The sequence below is a fragment of the Mobula birostris genome, chromosome 3 (genome assembly GCF_030028105.1).
Source record: "Mobula birostris isolate sMobBir1 chromosome 3, sMobBir1.hap1, whole genome shotgun sequence".
Classification (NCBI taxonomy): Eukaryota; Metazoa; Chordata; class Chondrichthyes; order Myliobatiformes; family Myliobatidae; genus Mobula; species Mobula birostris.
Genome location: NC_092372.1, coordinates 28567690 through 28589352, shown reverse-complemented (window position 1 = coordinate 28589352; position 21663 = coordinate 28567690). Strand labels below are relative to the sequence as shown.

At 41.1% G+C, this 21663-nt stretch overlaps 1 protein-coding gene across 5 annotated transcripts in view; it reads right to left on the bottom strand.

Annotated features, from left to right (window-relative positions):
• Positions 1 to 21663, bottom strand: part of pdzd2 (PDZ domain containing 2) — a 485375-nt gene that overhangs the window by 42166 nt on the left and 421546 nt on the right. For all 5 annotated transcript variants that reach the window (XM_072252377.1, XM_072252380.1, XM_072252378.1 and 2 more), the window contains 4 exons: positions 16987 to 17087; positions 5653 to 5806; positions 3024 to 3844; positions 2543 to 2687 (listed from right to left, as the gene is read on the bottom strand). In XM_072252377.1, the coding sequence (XP_072108478.1) occupies positions 2543 to 2687; positions 3024 to 3844; positions 5653 to 5806; positions 16987 to 17087 (1221 nt within the window). The remainder of the gene's footprint in view (positions 1 to 2542; positions 2688 to 3023; positions 3845 to 5652; positions 5807 to 16986; positions 17088 to 21663) is intronic.

The following is a 21663-nucleotide window of genomic DNA, read 5'->3' as shown; positions in this document are numbered from 1 at the left end:
TGTCCTACCTTTTAAACATTTTGTTTAATTTATGTTTAATTTTTGTCCTTTTTTTTCTTGAGGATTCTGCATGTGTTTGTGCTGCTGCAGGTCAGTTTCTCATTGCACCTGTGCGTCCACGTGTTTACGACAATAAATTCAGCTTTGATTTTGACCGACCAACGGAATCATCTACACACCAGCAACAGTTTACAGTGGACATTGGCCTAATAACCTGCACGTTTTTGGAATGTGGGAGGAAACCAGAGCAATACAGGGAAAATATGCATTAGGAAACTGTGCTGGGTGGAGGGAACAGAGGGAAATCTGTATTAGGGTGAACATTAAAGTTTTTTGAGGTAAAGAAACTGAGACAGAAGAAAAAAAAAATCAAGCCAGTGTACCAGACCATATCATCGTAGTCCTTTGACACCTTACTAAAGCCAGGCCTTATTAAACAGAACGATAAATGCCATTTTCTTAATGGGTTTGATTGAGTTGATGTGGGGGGGGGGTGGTGGGTCATGGTTTACTGGGCTGGGGTGCTTGGAATAAAAGGTCATAGTCTTGTTGGGCAGAGGTTGGTGACTGGATATTGCTGTGCATCAGAGGAGTGAGAGGTAAGTAAAGAGGTTCATGCCACTGAGGTTATTCAAGACAGAAATGATTAGGCCCTTAGTTAATGAGCAGAGCTACAGATATGGGGTGAAAATAGGAAACTGGGTCTGAGATGAAGGTTGAGCTGTGCTTTTGGAGAATAGCAGAAGAGACGCTAGGAGCTGAGTGGCCCACTCCTGCTTCAAATTTTATGTTCTCGATGCCATTTGTGGTGCTGGTAGAAAATTCATTATTAGATGTATTTCTTGAAAATTGGCAGGTAGGAATAGGATGGCAGGAAGGGAGAGAGGGAGGGAAGGGAGGGAGGGAGAGGGAGAGATAGATAAAACACAGAAGGCAGTTTACCATGAGTTTTATTCCATATTTACATGACAGGCTGAATAATCCCAGAATAATTGATATTCTTAAATTTATCAGAAGCTTTTCAGAATACAACACTTATAGCCAAATATCAACGATGCCATAAACAAGCTGTAATACATTAACTGACTGGATTTAAGGAGGCAGGAAGAATATCAATAATATTGAAAGAGCACAGAGAAAATTTGCAAGGATGTTGCCGGGGCTTGAGGACGTGAGCCACAAGGAAATGTTGAATGTTAGGATTTAATTGACTGGAGTGCAGAAGGATGAGTGGAGATTTGATAGAGGTATACAAAATTATGAGAGGTATAGATAGAATAAATGCAATCAGGCTTTTTCCACTGAGTTTGGGTGAGACTAGAACTAGAGGTCATAGGTTTAGGGTGAAAGGTGAAATATTTAAGGGGAAGCCTCTTCATGCAGATAGTAGTTCTAATGTGGAACGAGCTGCCAACAGAAATGGTAGATGCAGTTTGATTGCAGGACTTAAGAGAAATTTGGATAAGTATATTAACGGGTTGATTATGGAAGGCTATTGTCCAGGTGCGGGTAGATGAGACTAAGCAGAATAACAGTTTGGTATGGAGTAGATGGGCTGAAGGGCCTGTGTTGTTCTGCTGTATGACTTTAGGAGGAAAGCACACCATTAGCTGGCATTAGTTTCATAAACACAATCGAAAGATGAGCAGAAAAGTGCAATCGCAGCTAAACATTCAGATGTTTTGGATTATTTCTTTACCATTGGTTTGCCTACTTTCTGTTTGTGATCAGTAAAAGCCTCACAAAGATCACAGAGATGTGGTAACTTTTTTTTTCCCCCAGTAGGGACATTGTTTGCAATAATCTGCCAAACAGAACAATAGTCAGGTAAAACTGTGGGGTGTGTTCAAGATACAATTGTAAAACTATGCAAATGCTTCATGGAAGTGCAAAACTATGCAAATGCTACATGGAAGTGCAAAATGCATGAAAATATCCCCTTTTCATGCATTTTGATTTGTTTGCTTTCACTCCTTCATTAAGCTATGTCCTCCAGGAGGGCCACAACCTTGTTGTAGGGATTGGAGGCTTGCGTGCCTCGATGACCTGGAAAGCTACGTTGGCTAGAGTCAGAGCCTTGTGCTTTGACTCTTGGTAGGGTCACCCATGCCAAACGGGTCAAAGGGTAGAGGCCAGACTACGAGTGGTCCACCAGCCCTCCAGGTTTGGTGGTTCAGCTCAGGGCTAATGACCCTGAGTGGTCAAATATAAATTATTATGGAAACAGCAAAGAAGAATCTTTTCATATCCATTTGCGAGGGTATAATGAGGACCCTGAACCACACCTGGGGTGTGATAGAGAAGATGGCCAAGGACAGACAGAGGGGGAGGACCTTCATTGCTGCTCTAAGTGCCAGTGGTGTAACAGATAGTACATAAGTACTATTGTAGGAGGGAAGTGTTAGATTAATCTCAGCGTAGGTTAAAGGGTTAGTACAGCATCATGGGCTGAAGGGACTGAATGTGCTGTACTGTTCTATGCTCTACACAAAAAACAAATCACAATCGTAAACAGATTCCATGGTGAAAAACCTGAACTTACCAGATACTGGTTTCAGTACTTCCAGTGTGATGGAGGCTGGGAGGTCATTCATAAAGCTGCAGGTCTCTTGGTAAGACATGTTGCAGATAGGCATGCTATTAACCAGGACCACTTCATCTCCAGGACCAAGCTTTCCCTTAGATTCCTGACAAAAGTAACATCGCAATTATCGAAGTGTTACTGGACTGTAATGAACGTTACTCATTACCCAAGGGGCCAAAGTCTAGGTATTAAATTGGAAGAATAAGAACAGATGACTTCTTCAAGAATCCAATGTCACAAAGTTCAATGTAGGTGATTATTGGAGATATTCAAACAGACCAATGACGAGGCGAGGATTCTCAACAGATGTGGGCTCTACAGGATTTACTGGCCACATGAAACCACCCTCTTGTAATAACAAACAAAAGTTTGAGTCCTGGGGTAAAGGTTATTCAGTTAAACAATAATAAAAGACTCAGAGTTGAACTTCAGCACTTACTCTCTCAGCAACTCCACCTGGTTGTAAACTGGTTACTAGAATCCTCAGCGGAGAGGCCTTAATTTCCAAATCCAATCCGAATGATTCTGACGGCTTGCGCGAGAGATGTATGGTTTCTGTATGGTGCGGCCCTGAGGCATCTGCAGATTCAGTCTTTTTGCTGTGGGGCAGTGGTCTTGGTACGGGCTTGCTGGAGGGAGAATGGTGCTCTTCGTTCTTCTGCCGCAGGAGGTTGGGTGGGCACTCGATGCTCATCATGCTCTTCACCCTCGTGACGGCTTTGTGTTCAAGTTTGGGTGAACGCTTAGACTCCAGCTGACCCTCTTTCACACCAAGGTTGCTGTGGTTAGTCTCAGTGGAGCTGGAAGATTCGAAGAACTTGAGTGGCATGAAAGGCGAGTCAACCATCTGCTCCATGGAGCTGTCCTCAGACTCCAATGAGCTGCCATAAGCTGATGTGGCACCTTCACTGCTGATATTTCTCTGTAATTCACCATCTTGACTCTCATCGTCAACTTCAACAGAAGAGGTGGCTATGATGATGTCTGAATCGCCTTCGGGTATCTTCTGTGCTGTGTCCCTTTGTGACTGTTTCAGGTGTATGTTTTCCTCAACTTTGACTATGTCCTCCTCATCACTGACGTCATCGTAGCAAATGACCCTCCTTTGGCGTAGTAGGGGGCTTCGGATTGATTTGGGACTCCCGTTCAGGCTGGACTGATGGGCAACTTCCACGTGTCTGCTGTGAGGTGCAGCGGCCTTCCCACTGCTGAGAGTGACAGAGGCCTCGGCTGAGTTAGATACGGTAATTTCTTTCAGCACTGGAAAATATATTTGAAATTAGCCTATTATTTTCATTGCAAAATATTCACATTTTTCTCATAAACTGAAGATAAGCAAAGAAAACACTCAACCCTGCTCAGCCACTCCAGTCCGTGGGCCAGACTCCAACCTTCTGTGTACCTCCAGGGCTGTACTGACAGGAAGCAGCTTTACTTATATTAAAAGGACGACTCTTTGAAAATGTTTCAAAGATTTGCCTTTGGAGAGAAGTCACACAATACTTTGCACAACGTTAGATGTCTTTTTCATGACATTTTGTCTGGGAAATAGGATTTCTCTGGGGACATAAATCAGGAAAACTCTCCCATCTGCTTTATTCCTGTTTCTCACAACCTCAGTAACAGTATAATGACCATGAAACATATACATTTTTTAAAATATATCAATTTGGGTGTCTATTTTTGACCTCTTCCTTTCTCTTAAGTTTATTTCTCTTCCACAAACTATACCCCACACTTTTTCAGCTCTCTGAGGGCAAATGTAAAAACTAGGAAGACACACCAGATTCTGCAGATGCCTGGGAATCTTTAGCAGCAGGAAAATAATTTGGCAAGCTTATCCATATGAATCCTAAAACTCTTATGGTGCAGAGCGATGCCATTTGATCCATCAAATCTATGCTGGTTCTCTGTAGAAACCCTGTCAGTCCCATTTCAACAGGAGAAAAGAAAGCCTTTGACACACAAGTGATACCAAAGAACATAGAACAGTATAGCACAGGATCAGGCCCTTTGGCCCACAGTATCTGTGCTGACCAAGATGTAAATAATCTTTAGTTTTGTATTCATTCATAGTTCATAATGATATAGGAAGAGAACAATCGGCTCATCAAATCTCCTAGAGGAGTCCCATCAGTTCTATTCTCCCACTTATTTCCCTGTGACCTATTCATTAATACTTCTCCTGCCATGCTAGTGGTAACATACAGAGACCAATTAAGCTCAGAGCCTGTTTGTTTTTGGGGCATGGGAGAAAAGTGGAGCACCCAAGGGATACCCATGAAATAGCAGCGTCAATGTGCAGATTCCACACAGAGAGCACTGTTGGTCAGAACTGACCCCGGGGTACTGGAGTTGTGAGACAGTTGCATCGAATGTAGCAACACTATTGCCAGCACAAGTGGTGCATGCAAGCTCAATTTCAATGTTTAGGCAAGGTTTAGATAGGTATGTGGATAGTAGGGGTATGGAGAGATCTGCTCCTGATGCAGGTCGATGGGAGTAGGCAGTTTAAATGGCTTTGGCATGGACTAGATGGGCTGAAGGGCCTGTTTCTGTGCTGTACTTCTCTATAACAAAGTCATTCACTTGACATTTTTAAATAAATACAGTTCTTAATGGGTGCTAATGGTAATAACAAGTTTTATACTCTGAGGATCTCATACAAAAATTTCAAGATTTACTCTTGTTCGCCACTAATGAGACTGTTGACAGAATTCTGTGTTTTTCTAGCTCTATTTTTTTTGTTTTATTGTTTTAGCAGGAAGTGTGAGTAAAACAATAATGTTCTGCTACAGTTCCATTAATCCATTCATAATCTGGGAAGTACCCCTTATATTGGCACACTGTGAGACATTCATTGTTTTTAATAGAAATATGAACATGTCTAGTGTTAAGTGATTCCATGAAAATTGCAGATGTAGGAATGGTATCTGAGCTTTTCTCTATCCATTAATATCTCTAATGGTTACTTCATGCTCATGAGAAAGGCAGTGATTACAGTTCATAATTTTAAAGCTAGATCCACACTTTCAAGTGTGGTATCATTAAGTTAGAATAAGTCAAACCTGAAGGGCCAGAGTTATCATCCAATGACTTGTTTATGCTTTTTTGCCTCAGTAGTTCATCATCAAAAACCATTGCTTCCGAGAACGAAGACTGTCCAGGCACATCGTGGGAAAAGTACTGGGAAAGTTCAGTTTCTGAACTCACAGAACCTTGCTGAAAGAGAATAAAATGACATGGAATTTTGTATCAGAGAAACAGGCCAATTATCAGCCCCACAGGTCTGCGTTCATAATGCACCCTACAATCTTTTCATCAGGTTCAGCTTATCCAAACAGCAGTACAATAACTTGAGTTTGACATTAACCTCCAAGGTGCAATACAGGATCTACAAGTCCAGCTCATAACTTAGGCAGAGTATTTTATATTATCATAACTTATACAGAGAATAAAGCTATTGTGCCTTTTTGTCATTTATTAAATGCTATGAAATAAAACCACAGGGAAATTTCCCAAAAAACTTGCCAGAATCCAAAAAGTTGTATAGTAATAGAGCTGTGCCCAATTAAAGTGCCAAATCACAGTTGCGTTTTGGACCTGCTTTAATTTTTTTTTAGTATTATACATTATAGAGTTGGGGCTACTTGTCCTATTGTGTGTGCCAGCATGTTGAAACAGCTAGCCAACTGCAAAATAACAAAATTCAGACAGCTCAGAAATTTCAGAGTCTGGAACCTTAAAAAGAATATTTTCTCAAACTACTTTATTTTTAAAGTAGAACATGCAGAAGTACACGTTAACAATAGTGACCGAAATTCAAAATGTTATATATTCATGAAGCAGCATGAACAAGCACCAAAGAATTTGTTTTACTTTTCGCTGTTCCAAGTTTTGTCCTCATCTTTTCTGAAGTGCAGCTCCACGGCAGTTGCCAATTACACCAGCAGCCAATTTAGCTGCACTGAACTTCAAAGCTTTTACACTTCCTATGGCACTCTGACTTGGTTTTCCTTGTCTAGTCGACGGGAACTTCTCTTTGCTTGGCTGTCATGTTAAAACCCCAGGAGATCTTTCCATGGCATCACTTAGGGCAGCACATTACACAAACGTGCTTTCCTCCTTTTTTAAAATGATCACAAAAATATAATTTTCAATCTACTTAGTTTCAACAAAAAAAGACTTATTAAGAAACAAAAAAAAAATTTAGGACCAAGTAAACCATCAGACAACCAGGAATTACCCTAACCTAGGTGACCCCAAATTACTGGGTGGGAGGAGGGGTGGGTCTCTGCCAAAATTGGGTTATGAACCATTCCCAGAAAATGGTTTGGAACACCATTTCTCATTTAAAAAAATACTTTTCTCCCCCTCTTAATTTCTCTGACAATGAGGCTCATTCCATATCCCAAATTTTTTGGGTAGTGATTTGTGAATTCTGCAAGGGTGAATTTCTATAACCCGAGCAACCATTACACAGGGGTCACGGGTATCTATTCTAGCTCTTCCTTCTTAGATTCACAATAGCGGAAGTCCATAGAGGTACTGCAACTTATCTAGCTCACAACTCTCCTACATAGAGACCTCTTTCTCTTTCATCCCAGTACGTATTCCAAATGCAGCAAGGCACAATGTTTACACTGTATTCAAGTCAGCTAATGGCTTCAACCTGTCCTTTCCAGCTGACTTTCTTCATCTGATCCCTGGTTTAACAAAAATAATACATGTTGGCATAGAGTACTGTAGGAACACTCTCTTCATATGGAGTGAACTAAGTGCAGAAGGAATTAGATGGGCCAAAGGGCCTTTATCTGTGCTGTAGAGCTCTATGACTCTTGGATAGGCACATGGATGTAAGGAAAATGGAGGGCTATGAGCTGTGTAGGATGGAAGGGTTAGATTGATTGTGGATTAGCCTGATAAAGGTCAGCACAACATTGTGAGCTGTAGGTCCCATACCGTGCTGTACAGTTCTAAGTTCTAAAGTATTGCTGGATATTGGAAATTGTAAACAAAATCAGAAGTTCTCGCTGCTGTCATTGGGAAGGTGGTACAGGAGCATTAGGTCTCACAACAACACCAGTTTTAGGAACAATTATACCCTTCAGTCATCAGGTTCCAGAACCAGCATGGATAACTTCACTTACCTCAACACTGAACTGATTCCACAACCTATGGACGTACTTTCAAGGACTCTACAACTTATGTTCTTAGTTTTATTTATCTATCTATTTATTTATTATTTTTATTATTATTTGTTTTTCTGTACAGTTTGTCTTCTGCACATTAGTTGTTTGCCAGTCTTTGTGTGTAGTTTTCCCACTGATTTTGTTGTATTTCTTTGGTTTACTGTGAATGACTACAAGAAAATGAATCTCAGGGTAGTATATAGAGGCATAGAACACTACAGCACAAAAGCAGGCCCTTCGGCCCATCTAGTCTGTGCTAAACTATTAATCCACCTAGTCCCATTGACCTGCACCCAGGCCAGAGTACTCCATATTACTCTCATCCATGTACCCATCCAAATTTCTCTTAAATGTTGAAATCAAACCCACATCCACCACTTCTGCTGCAGCTTGTTCTACGCTCTCACCACCCTCTAAGTGAAGAAGATCCCCCTTAAACATTTTCAGCTTTCATCCTTTATATACCCATCATAATTTTGTATTTCTTTTGTGTGCTATACTCTGCCAGGGCCTCGGCGACTACTTTTCAAGAGGTTGTCTTGGAGGAAAGATTCTGTGAGTGGTCCCCCACATCCTTCTTACAACACAGTTTTATTTTACAAGGCCGAGTTGCAAGCCTGACACTCAACCCGGTATGGATGGAAAGCGTGCTCGGGAGCGACCCAACTGGATTCGAACTCCGGAACCTTCACTCCGGAGTCTGGCGCTGATGCCACTGCGCCACCAGCCAGGTTAATTCTGTATACCTCTATCAAATCTTTCCTCATTCTTCTATGCTCTAGGGAATAAAGTCCTAACCTGTTCAACCTTTACCTATAACTCAGGTCCTCAAGTCCTGACAACATGCTTGTAAATTTTCTCTGCACTCTTTCAACCTTATTCCTGTAGGTAAACAAATTAGGCCTCAACTTCAACATAACATTCCAACCCCTGTACTCAATACTTGATTTATGAAGGAAGATATGCCAAAAGCTTTCGTTCCAACTCTATCCACCTGTGACACCACTTTCAAAGAAATATGAACCTGTATTTCCAGATCCCTTGTTCCACCACACTTCTCGGTGCCCTACTGCTCACTGTGTAAGTCCTACCCTGGTTTGTCCTCCCAAAGTGTAACACATCACACTTGGTGGCATTAAATTCCATCCTCCATTCTGCAGCCCATTTTTCCAGCAGGTCCAGATCCCACTGGAAGCTTTGATAGTCTTCCTTGCTGTCCACTACACCCCCTAATGTTGGTGTCAACCACAAAATTCATAGTCTAGTTTATCATATTATTATCCAGATCATTGATATATTGTAGATGACAAACAACAATGGACCCAGCATTGATCCCTGTGGCACAGGCTTCCAGACAACTACCTACTACCACTCTCAAACTTCTCCCATGAAGCCACTGTCTAATCCAATTTACTATCTCATCTTGAATGCCAACATGAACCTTGACCAACCTCCCATGTGGGATCTTGTCAAAGGCTTTGCTAAAGTCCAAGTAGACAACATTCACTGCATTGCCTTCATCAACTTTCCTGGTAACTTCCTCAAAAAACTCTGTAAGATCAATTAGACATGACCTACCGTGCACTAAGCCATATTGACTATCTCCAACCAGTCCCTGTCTATCCAAAAACTTATATATCTGTCCCCGTAGAATACCTTCCAATCACTTATTCACTACAGATGTCTGGCTCACAGGCCTATAATTTCCTGGTTTAGTCTTAGAGCCTTTCTTAAACAATGGAAAAGAACTTTCTGGCACATGTCCCGTGGCTAAGGATGTTTTAAATATCTCTGCTAGGACCCCTGCAATTTCTGCACTAGTCTCCAACAGGGTCTGAGGGAACACCTTGTCAGGCCCTGGGGATTTATCCAGCTTTATTTAAGGCCACAAGTCCTTGTCAGGCTCAGGGTATATTTACACCCCAATATAAGATCATAAGATAGAGGAGCAGAATAAGGCCATTTGGCCCATCAAGTCTGCTCTGTCATTCTATCAAGACACCAAACACCTCTCCTCTGTACAGAGACTATGACCTCACTGCTGCTTTGCCTCACTTCTATAAACGACATCCATCTCCCAAGTAAATACAGATGCAAAATGTCTATTTATGATCTCCCCCATCTATTGCAGCTCAATGTGTAAATGACAACTCTGATCTTCAAGAAGAATAATTTTGTCCCTTGCTATCCTTTTGCTCTTAATGTATCTGTTAACCTGTTAGAATCCCTTGGGATTCTCCTTCACCTTGTCTGCCAGAACAACCCATTCCAATCCACGCTTGCAAGATCCTTTCCAATACCATCACAATTGGCCTTCCTCCAATTTAGAATCTCAGCCTGAGGACCACATCTATTCTCCTCCATAATTATCTCGAAACTAATGGCATTATGATCACTAGATACAAGATGTTCCCCTACACAAATGTCCGTCACCTGCCCTGTTTCATTCCCTAATAAGAGATCTAGTATAACATTCTCTCTAGTTAGGACTTCTATGTACTGATTAAGGAGACCTCCCTGAATGCATTTGACAAACTCTATCCCATCATCCCTTTTACAGCATGGGAGTCCCAGTCAATATCACCTTCTATAACACTCTGTGATCACTTTACAGATTTTTTCCTCTAAACCCCATGGACTGTTGAGTGGTTTATAATATAGCCTCATTAACGTGGTCATCCCCTTCTTATTCTCCACTTCCACCCATATAGACTCAGTAGACGAGCTCTCCGGTCTGTCCTATGGGAGCCCTTGCATTGAAGTGTACACAACTCAGAACGTTAGCCCCATCATCCTATATCTTTCGATTCCTGACTTTGAATGCAGGCTTAAAAATATCTCTCCCCACACATCCACTCTCCTGTGTGCTCTGGCGCTCTGGTTCCTATTCCTCTGCAACTCGAGTTTAATTCAATCACCCACCACCACCCCCCAGCCCATTCAGCACCAGCAATCCTTCCCATAGGATATTAGTCCCCCTCCAGGTGAGGTTCATACCCTTCCCATAGGATATTAGTCCCCCCTCCAGGTCAGGTTCATACCCTTCCCATAAGATATTAGTCCCCCCTCCAGGTCAGGTTCATACCCTTCCCATAGGATATTAGTCCCCCTCCAGGTCAGGTTCATACCCTTCCCATAGGATATTAGTCCCCCTCCAGGTCAGGTTCATACCCTTCCCATAGGATATTAGTCCTCCTCCAGGTCAGGTTCATACCCTTCCCATAGGATATTAGTCCCCCTCCAGGTGAGGTTCATACCCTTCCCATAGGATATTAGTCCCCCTCCAGGTGAGGTTCATACCCTTCCCATAGGATATTAGTCCCCTTCCAGGTCAGGTTCACACCCTTCCCACTAGGATATTAGTCCCCTTCCAGGTCAGGTTCACACCCTTCCCACTAGGATATTAGTCCCCCTCCAGGTCAGGTTCATACCCTTCCCATAGGATATTAGTCCCCCTATAGGTCAGGTTCATTGTATGATCCTCCTGTTTCTGGCCTCACTAGCTTGTGGCACAGTTAGCAATCCTGAGACCACAACCCTGGTGGTCACCTCCTTTAACTTCGTCCCGAACTGCCTAAACTCACGTTGCAAGACCTCGTCACCCACCCAACCCATTTCGCTGGTACTGATGAGGACTGTGACCCTTAGCTGTTCACCCTCCCACTTAAGAATGCTGTGGATTCAACTCGAGATGTCTCTGACCTTGGCACCCAGGAGGCAACATACCATCTGGGAATCTTGCTTTCATCCACAGAAAGTCCTGTCTGTTGCCCAAACTAATGAAACCCCTATTACTATAGTTCCCCTCATCCTCTTCTTTCCTTCTGAACCACAGAGCCAGACTCAATACCAGAGACCTGACCACTGTGGCTAGGTCATCCCCTCCAACTGTGTCCAAAGTGGTTATGTATACCTTTTGTCGAGGGGAATCGCTGCAAGGGTACTCTGCACTGGCTGACTATCCACTGTCTCCCTCGTGATGGTCAACCAGTCACCTGTGCCCTGCACTATGGGTGTAACTACCTCTCTATATTGCCTGCCGGTCAACCCCTCGGCAGCCTGAACAACCTGGAGTTCATCCAGATCCAGCTCCAGCTCCAATTCCCTAACACAGTCTGAAGGAAGCTGCAGATGTAGTAGACATCCGAGACACTCACTGCCTTCATCATTCCACGAGAAGAGCATTTCACTATCTCCCCTGGCATCCACAAGATAAATTAAACAAAAAAAATCTACCAACTGCCTCCGCTGCTCCTCACCGAAGCCTCTATGAGCCAAACCCTGAACAGCAAAGTAAAAATTTATTCTACTTTGGAGTTTGGGGTTTAAACATTGACATAGTTCAATAACTTACTTTGAACTTTGAATACTCAAGAAAGCAATCAGCATCAGTGGAGTGAGAAAAAGAGTGAGCATTTCAAGCTGATTTTTCAACAGAACTGAGGAAAGCTAAGTAATATACAGGTTTCAAGATAGAGTGAAAGGTGGGACAGGAGGAGAGAAGAAAGGGAAATCTATCAGAGAAGAAAGCAGGAGGGATGAAATGACAAAGTGTGATTTTGTGATAAGAAATGAACGGAAGATTGGCTGAGAGGATGTGTAAATGAGAGCAGCAGGGCAGATCTACAAAGGGAAATATTTTGAAGTGGGAAAAATGGAAACGCTCATTATATAGAGTCATCAGTTCTAGAAGATTCTAATTAACACAGCAACATTAATGAAAATCAATATTGTAAGATACTTCATGGAAAGGCCTGAAGAAATAATAAAGAAGGAAGATAGATAGTGCCTTGAGGAGAAGTATTCAGAGTAGCCATTACAAAGATAAATTCAGAGGAGGTTTATAAAACTTGGAGGGGACTAAGGAAAGGATTTCCAGAGTTGGATTGACACCATTGGTGGAAAGGAAAGAACTCTTGTCCTCACAATCTACCTCACTGTTTACCTGTTCTGCAATTTCTCTGCAGTGGTTACACCTTATTCCACATTGTTATTGTTTTTACTTGTTCTACCTCAGTGCTCTGTGTAATGATTCGATCTGTATGAACAGTATGCAAGGCCAGCTTTTCACTGTGCCTTCGTACATTTGAAAATAATAAATCACTTTGAATCCCAGTTCCAACTTTGGAGACAGATTAACTGGTTCATTGAGCCAAATGCTGCAGTATGATGGTGAAAACAGTGTCTGCCACAGCCAAAGTCAAAGTCAGACAGAAACCAAAGAGTCATAGAGCACTACAGCACAGCTACAGGCCCTTTGGCCTATCTAGTCTGTGCTGAACTGTTATTTTGCCTAGTCCTATTGACCTGCACCTGGACCATAGCCCCCCATACCCCACCTGTCCATAAGAGGAAGGTTGAACCCAAGCTGGAGAAATCAGTTCCGGGAATTTCAAGAGATGTTGCGGGGAAAAAGAATTAGCCCCACAGCTTCCATCTCTCTTACTGCAAACATCCTTGTACAATTTGCCATTTTTTGTTATGAAGTCGATAAGAAGGGGCTGAGAGTCTTCTAACATAAATGTTGCAGGTATTAGCCCAATTACGTGAGTCTGGCATTCCCAGGAAATTTCTGCGCTGCAAATATAGGGACAACAACCAATGTAATGTCATGACTCCCTTTGTCTTTATCCCGAGTTCAGGAACTGGGTGTCATTGGAGCAGAAATCCAACATTCTTGTCCAAGGTAGTCATATACAAACTCCTTTATAGGTCTTTGGGATTGGACCTGTAATAGTGACATACAATAAATGTTTTTTATGAGTACTGACACCAGTGTGTTGAGCAACGAATGGATGACTGTATGTAATCTCACTGAAACAGTACACTATTGTTTTATGGCGTTATTTGGTGTACCTTTGGTTTCTGATTCTAACCAATTTGTTGCTGTTTAGAGAGAATTGTTATGGCCTCTATCAGGAAAATCCCCAAGTGAAACATGGATTTGTGGATCCAGAAGCACTGAGGGATTACTGAAATCATAAAAGAGTGTGAGAGCCCCACCACACCTATTTCCCCCGGGATCAATAAAGTATGACTATGACTATGATTGTTTTTTTAGGCATTTGAGTGGGTTCAGAGCATCCGTAAATCTATAGACATTTTCTTGTCATTTTTGAACTGTTATATCTGGGCCTAGGCATTTGCTGGGAATATCTTGTTCTCTGCCTTTTCTGGTCTGCCTAATGTGGACTTCCCTGCTTACTTCAGTGACAAGACCTGAACTCACTAGCCCTGATAAGTCATGGAAGAATGCAGTGGAGCTGGATAGTACACTACAAGCAGGGAAATCTCAGCTTCTGACAGATGTGATGACCTGCTTATTTTTCCATTTCCATTCAGCATCTAGGCTGTCTCACATGTGGTTGCTGGGCAGGTTGACCTGCAGCAGGAAGCTTTCTTGGGAACGGTTTCCAGCAGTTTAAAGAAAGCAAGAGAATGGAATATTGTGTTGAGCAAGGGGTTAGTCTTCAAATTAAGCCAGTGGGGAGGCTGAAGACTTCCTTGAGAAGTGGTGCGGAGGTACACCCTTGTTCCATCTGGAATAGTATAGAAGCCCTTTATATTCCTCAGCCAGTGGCTCACACCTTTTCTTACTTGACATTTCACTCTCAGAACTTCCCGAGGGATACAAAATTTCCACTGCAATTATGCCATTTAGGGTTTGTCATTGTGATAGCCAACCACAGTGAGGTAACTGGAAGTTCACATCAGTTAGGCTCAGTAACCTTATGACTTGAGTTACAAGGATTAATTTTATGCATATAATTGTATAATTTGTATTTAACTATCCTCCACTCATCACAAAGCACTGTGCTATTTATTATTTTAGGCAAAGGTGCTTGTGTCAACAGGCAGAGACTAATAACACAAAATCAATGCTGGGCAGTGCAACACATTGGACACATTGTCCTAGCAAACTTAAATCATGTACAACACAAAGCTATGATAGGAACAAAAGCACATTTTCTTTGTTTAAACAACATTCAATTGCACCAGTCTTCCACCTTGCCAGACTGAACTGTATCCTTTCATATACAAAGGCCTTTTGAAATAAGGCTATTAATTTCTTTTAGACATAGACAGGTTACAAAGCGACTTAAAGTTGTCATTTCAGTTTTTTTGCCAGCAGCAGGGAGGATAGGCTTTCATTCTGTCCAGTCAGATACAATTTAAACTGAGCTTTCAGGCAGAGTCGACTACCTGGGCTTGACGGGACCTGTCTGCATTTGTCAGGTGATCATTCTGATGAATGATTTGGACTCAAATCAACCTCTCTACTTTATCCAGGTCAGGGTGACATGGTTGGTAAAACAGCATGTGTCCATTGCCTTTGATCAGTAATTTGTAAACAAACAAAACAAAAAAGTATGTTTGAGATTGTTATGGTGATTGTTGGTTCAGTCCATTTATGGAGGAATGATCAGAATTTGGGTTATTTCCAGTATAAATTGGTTGGCTGGGTTTAACATGAGTTTTATCTTTAAACTGAAGTAGATGTCAAGAAGTGAAAGAAGAATATGTTGAATGACTAAAAATTTAAAACTTGATATAACAAGAATGAAATATCATAGAATGAAAATAGGTAATTGATGTGTGACATTACTATTAAAATCCTATTAACTGCAGTTAGACTTCTTTGAATTATACTGCTCATTTTTATTCTAAGGTATTTATAAAAATCCAATAAAACATGCTATGTTTATAGTAACATATAAATCACTCTAAGTGATAATATATTTATTGTACTTTATCCTGAAAATCCATCAGGTAATAAAGTGAAAATATATGAGCTATGATCAAATGGTGGAGCAGACACGATGGGCCAAATGGCCTTATTCTGTTTCTAAGGTCTTAAAAATTTTTTTTTTACTGCCATTTTTTTTTAGCATTAACTAATAGTTGATTTAATGTAAATTTTTTTTACATCAAGTTTAGGACCAAGGTCTGAAGAAATGTATTACAATACTCCACGATTGAGTTCCAATGATTTGAGACCTACTTTCCTTTGAAATCACTTTTTTCGTCTTGGTATTCATATTTTTCCCGAAGGCATTAACTTGCGTTGGTTTCCCACTGTGACATCTTGTCAAAGGGACATTTTTCATGTGAGGCTGAGTTATAAGTAGTAGTAGCTATTTAATGCACAACTTTTCCAGTGGGCAAATAATGGTAGCCTTGAGGGCCAAGCCCTCTTCATATTCTTTTTCAACTCTCCAGGTCATCAGTAGCAACATTACTGTGCTCAGTTGAAGTTAGTTAATTCAATAGAGATGTGATAGAGACCAGAGATAATTTATTTTTTTTTCTTTGCTCAGGTCCAAACTCAGTGGTTTACACTCACAAGCTCTATGCAGTTCCACACATGATGCAGACTTTTAAATGGATGAAGAGGAGAGTGATGAGAAGGATAGAAGTCTTTAGAAGATAAAGGCAAAAGTCTGTCCTCAGTTCACTTTAGTGGAACTAATTTTCAGAAAGAGAGTACAACTTGTACTCCTTGCTCTTCTGAGCATGTTTAGTGTAAATTTCAACGTCATAAATTCTAACTATACAACTCCAGGACTCATGGGCAATACTGATAGTCTCTAATTGAACCTGGCATTTGAAAAACAAAATCAAAGGGTGTATGAAGTAAGGCAAATGACAAGGTGCATAAAGACAGTGATGGCTGACAATCACTTTGCACTTAGTGCTAAAATGAATTCTATTTCAAATCAATTGGAATCTTGATTACAATCTAGCAAAAAGATGCATATTATACATATTACCATTACTTCAAAAATGCAAATGACTTGGCTGTTATGGTTTCCTAAACTATTGAATTCTTGGAGTTACTTTACATTTCTGATTCTGATTTAGGCTTCTCATTCATGGCAACAGCTGTAATTTTTGTTTCTTCTTCACACACTGAGAATAACTGTGAATATCTCCATCCAGCTCATTGACTGAAAATATGCAAAGCTATAACGAAAACAGACAGTGCTGGAAAAGAGAAGTGGTTTCACATGTCAGCTTGAAGACCCATTGTCAGATCTGAAAAACTATAACTCAGCAAGAAAATTAATAACATTTTCAAATTAAAAACAAATGGAAGCCTTACGGTGAAAAGATTTTTGCAAATATCCAATCTAACAGAAGGAAAATGCATTAATATATTTATCACCTCATCTTGTCCCCCATCAAACTATTAAAATTGATCCTGCTTACACGGCTTGAGGGCTCCAGAAAACGTTTCATTGTCCAGCTGAGAGAAGATCCATCAGCCTGCTTGAATTTTACACTTGGTGATGGACTCTTTGATGATAACCCTGTAGGAAAAGTACATTTTAATGAACTCTACATACGCTTCTACTATAAATACCTTGTACAATAGGACAAAATGCAGTGAATCTGGCCCAGTCCAGCACAGGAAAAGCCCTCCCCATCATTGAGTACATCTACAGGGAGTGCTGTCACAGGAAAGTAGCATCCATCATCGAGGAACCCCACCATCCAGGGCATGATCTCTTCTTGCTGCTGCCATCAGGAGCCTCAGGACACACACCACCAGGTTCAGGAACAATTATTACTCCTCAACCATCAGGCTCTTGAGCCAGAGGGGATAACGTCACTCACTCCAACACCGAACTGATTCCACAACCTATAGACTTAATTTCAAGGACTTCTCATCTCATGTTCTTGATATTTATTGCTTATTTAATTATTAATTATTACTTTTCCTTTTGGTAATGTACAGTTTGTTGTCTTTTGCACATTGATTGTTTGTCTATCTTGTTGGATGTGGTCTTTCATTGATCCTATTGTTTTTCTTTTTTTTTAAAAAACCTACAGCACAATACAGGCCCTTCGGCCCACAAAGTTGTGCCGAACATGTCCCTACCTTAGAAATTACTAGGCTTACCTATAGCCCTCTATTTTTCTAAGCTCCATGTACCTATCCAAAAGTCTCTTAAAAGACCCTATTGTATCCACCTCCACCACTGTTGCCGGCAGCCCATTTCACGCACTCACCACTCTCTGAGTAAAAAACTTACCCCTGACATCTCCTCTGTACCTACTCCCCAGCACCTTAAACCTGTGTCCTCTTGTGGCAACCATTTCAACCCTGGGAAAAAGCCTCTGACTATCCACACGATCAATGCCCCTCATCCTCTTATACACCTCTATCAGGTCACCTCTCATCCTCCTCCGCTCCAAGGAGAAAAGGCCGAGTTCACTTGACCTGTTTTCATAAGGCATGCTCCCCAATCCAGGCAACATCCTTGTAAATCTCCTCTGCATCCTTTCTACAGCTTCCACATCCTTCTCTGTATTTACTGTGAAAAGCCACAAGAAAAAGAATCTCAGGGTAGTATATGGTGACATATATGTACTTTAATAGTAAATTTACTTTGGACTTTGAACCTTATTGCTGGCCTAGGACCACCTTAATGTGAGCCCTAGTACTTATCTTTGTACTCCCAACACCCCACTGCACAGCACAAAGCCCCCAGCATGCTCCAGCAAACTAATGGCAAAGATCACTGACTTCCCTGGGGACAGTATTTGAACTGCAGCCTCATGTTTCTCTGAACACTGATCTAATTTCCAGCTTCTCTTCCTGACCTGGTCCCAGACTCGATCTCGCTTACTGACAGCAGCTCTCCTCACGCCCACCCATTTTGGCACGACAGTTTACCAGACTTTGGGAGAAGTAATTTCAAGATTCAAGTTTATTTATCACATTTGCAATGAAGCAGACAGTGAAATGTGTCTTTTTTGTGTATTTTCCCATGTCTCAAATTTAAATAAATACATAAACAGCCTTCATTTGATTTGGCAGACTTAATGTAATTTTATGAAAGTGAAAGAATTGTTAACAAATATAACAGACTTTTGTTTGAGGATGTAGCTAACAATGTAGACAGGATACATCAATGATTGTTGAATGCCTGGAGTTTTGAAAAGCATTTGCTGAAGAATTGCATCCAAAACATTATTGTCTCTGTGATACTGCACATGTATGGGTGGAAGATTTCTTTATTCTGGCTCCATTTTCTATATTTTAACCAACATTAAAGGGAGCGGTTTGTGTTGAATCCTGAGATTCTTAGAGGCAGGGAATACAAAGTTCTACTGAATTTTCTTAAAGGGCTGATTAAGCCACAAGTGGAGTATTGCATCCAAATCTGACAACCTAAAAGATGCCAAGGTCCTATAAAGAGAGAGGTAGCAAGTTTCTGCCTGAGACCAAAATCTGAGAAAAAAATTTGACAGAAGTATGTAAGAGCATGGCTGGCTTAAGTGGGATAGAAAAGAGAACCATTTGGAAATTAAACACTTTGAACCAAAGATTTGAGAAAGATGGGAGAAAAACTGCTCAATGAAAAGAGCAGTTATGATCTGGAAGTTACTGGCCATCGAGCTGATGGAAACAGTTATGGGGAGCAGGCAGGAGAATGGGTTTGGAAGGGAAAGTAAATCAGCCATGATCAAATGGTGGAACAAACTTGATGGTCTGAATGGCTTAATTCTGCTCCTATGTGTTATAGTCCAAATGGCACATTTCATTTTTCCTGGACTTTGCCCACCACTGAAGTTTACAGCTGTGAATCCAATGCAGATGTCATTAGTGCTGATTCCTAATAAATGGAAGGATGGGGGGGAGCGAAAGATTCTTCCACCAAGCATCATCTAGGTAGCACTATGCGTGGATCTACTAATTATACTGAAGCTTGCTCAAGGTTCATGAAATAGGATTTTAAATGTATTCCTTTGCCTAATTAAATGATAAATGCTTTACATGATTTCATAACTCAAAGCCAAAAATCCATTTGGAAAATTTGAGGTTGGAGAGAACAGCTCAGGGGCTAAGTGGAAAAAACATTGCAAATGCTGATAAAGCTACTATGGCTAATCAAAGAATTTTCTCTAAATCCATCATCAAAACATATTCAGTAATATTCAAAGTATCAACTCCACATACTGGATTGGTTTACAACTCAGTTTGTCCTGAATACAGTGGATTGAGCAGAGGAAACTTATTTCCTCTGCAACATGATACAACTTTCTTTCTTATGAAAACTCACTCATTTACATATCAACTGGTCACATTAGAATCTATAAACTTAACTACTGTCCTTAGGGAAAGGTAATTATTGAAATAAAAGAGGATACAAAAAATCTTTTCAAATGTATCAAGAGTAAAAGAGAAACAAGAGTGGATATTGGACCGTTGGAAGATGATGTTGGAAAGGTAATAATAGGGGATGAAGAAATGGAGGACAAACTAATGAGTCAGTCTTCACCGTGGAAGACACCGGCAGTATGCTAGAAATTCGAGAGTGTCAGCAGAGCAGAAGTGAGTGTAGTTACTATTACTTATGAGAAGGTACCTGCAAAACTGGAAGGTCTGCAGATCTTATAGTCTTATCTTAGAAACTATGCAGAAATATGAAATATCTATAATTTTCTAATATTATGGGCAACTTGCATTCCCAAATACAATTTCTGATGGTTGAGAAATAATATTAGAATAAATTGTCTTACAACTCTTGCTATATGTGGAACTTTACCTCCATGTATTGAATGACGTACAGCAGTGCAATCACAACAGAGTAATCTACTCAATCTTTGATGCTTCAGAATATATTTTGGAACTACACCATACATAACATGCAATTTCTTTTTACTTTGTTACCACAGACCTTTGCAGTCTACACAAAATAATGACCTACCATCAAATTAATGCTTCAAATTTGCTGAAACAAATTAAGGTACACTAAGTGCTCACTTTATTAAATTAACACAAGGATGTAATCAGCCAACCATGTAGCAGCAACTCAATGCATAAAAATATGTAGAGGCTCAGTTGTTGTTCAAACCAAACATCAGGATGGAGAAGAAATGTGACTTTTGACTGTGGTTAATTGTTGGTGCCAGATGGGTTTGCTTGAGTATCTTAGAAACTGCTGATCTCCTGGGATTTTCACGAGTTTGCAGAGATTGGCGCAAGAAACAAAAAAAAAGCAACATCCAGTGAGTGACAGTTCTGTGGGCAAAAATGCCTTGTTAATGAGAGAGGTCAGAGGAGAGTGGACAGACTTGTTCAAGCTGATAGGAAGGCGACTCCTAACGCAGATGACCATGCATTCCCACAGCGGTGTCCAAAATGCACTGCATGTCAAGCCTTGAAGTGGAGGGGCTCAGCAGCAGAAAACCATGAAATTACACTCAGTGGCCACTTTAATAGATACAGGAGACACTTAATAATGTGCTATTGAGTGTAAGTAAGTATTTTACCACTAATATCATGAATGACTGTGATGATCCACTCCTAGATGAGCTCACTCCTTTTATGCTTTGAAAGGGAGAGTAAAACTACACATGTGCAAATTCCTGCAGCATCTGGTGATTGTTGGAGGCCAATGTCAGGACATCTTTTGAGAGGATGAACCCTCGCAAGACGTCAGGCCCGGATTGTGGACCTGGTAGGGCATTGAAAACCTATGCCAACTAACTGGTTGGCGTATTCAAGGACATCTTCAATCTCTCACTGCTGCAGTCGGAGGTTCCCGCTTGCTTCAAAAGGACAACAATCGCCCAGTGGCACTCAAGAAGAGCAGGGTGAGCTGCATCAATGACAATCGCCCAGTTGCACTCACATCTATTGTGATGAAGTGCTTTGAGAGATTGGCCATGGCCGGAATCAGCTCTTGTCTAAGCCATTCCGACCTGCTGCAGTTTGCTTATCACCACAATAGGTCAACAGCAGATGCAATCCCAGTGGCTCTCCACTCGGCCTTGGATCATCTAGACAATAGCAATACCTATGTTTATTGATTACAGCTCAGCATTCAACACAATCATACCCTCAGCTCTAAGCAAAAAGCTCCAAAACCTGGG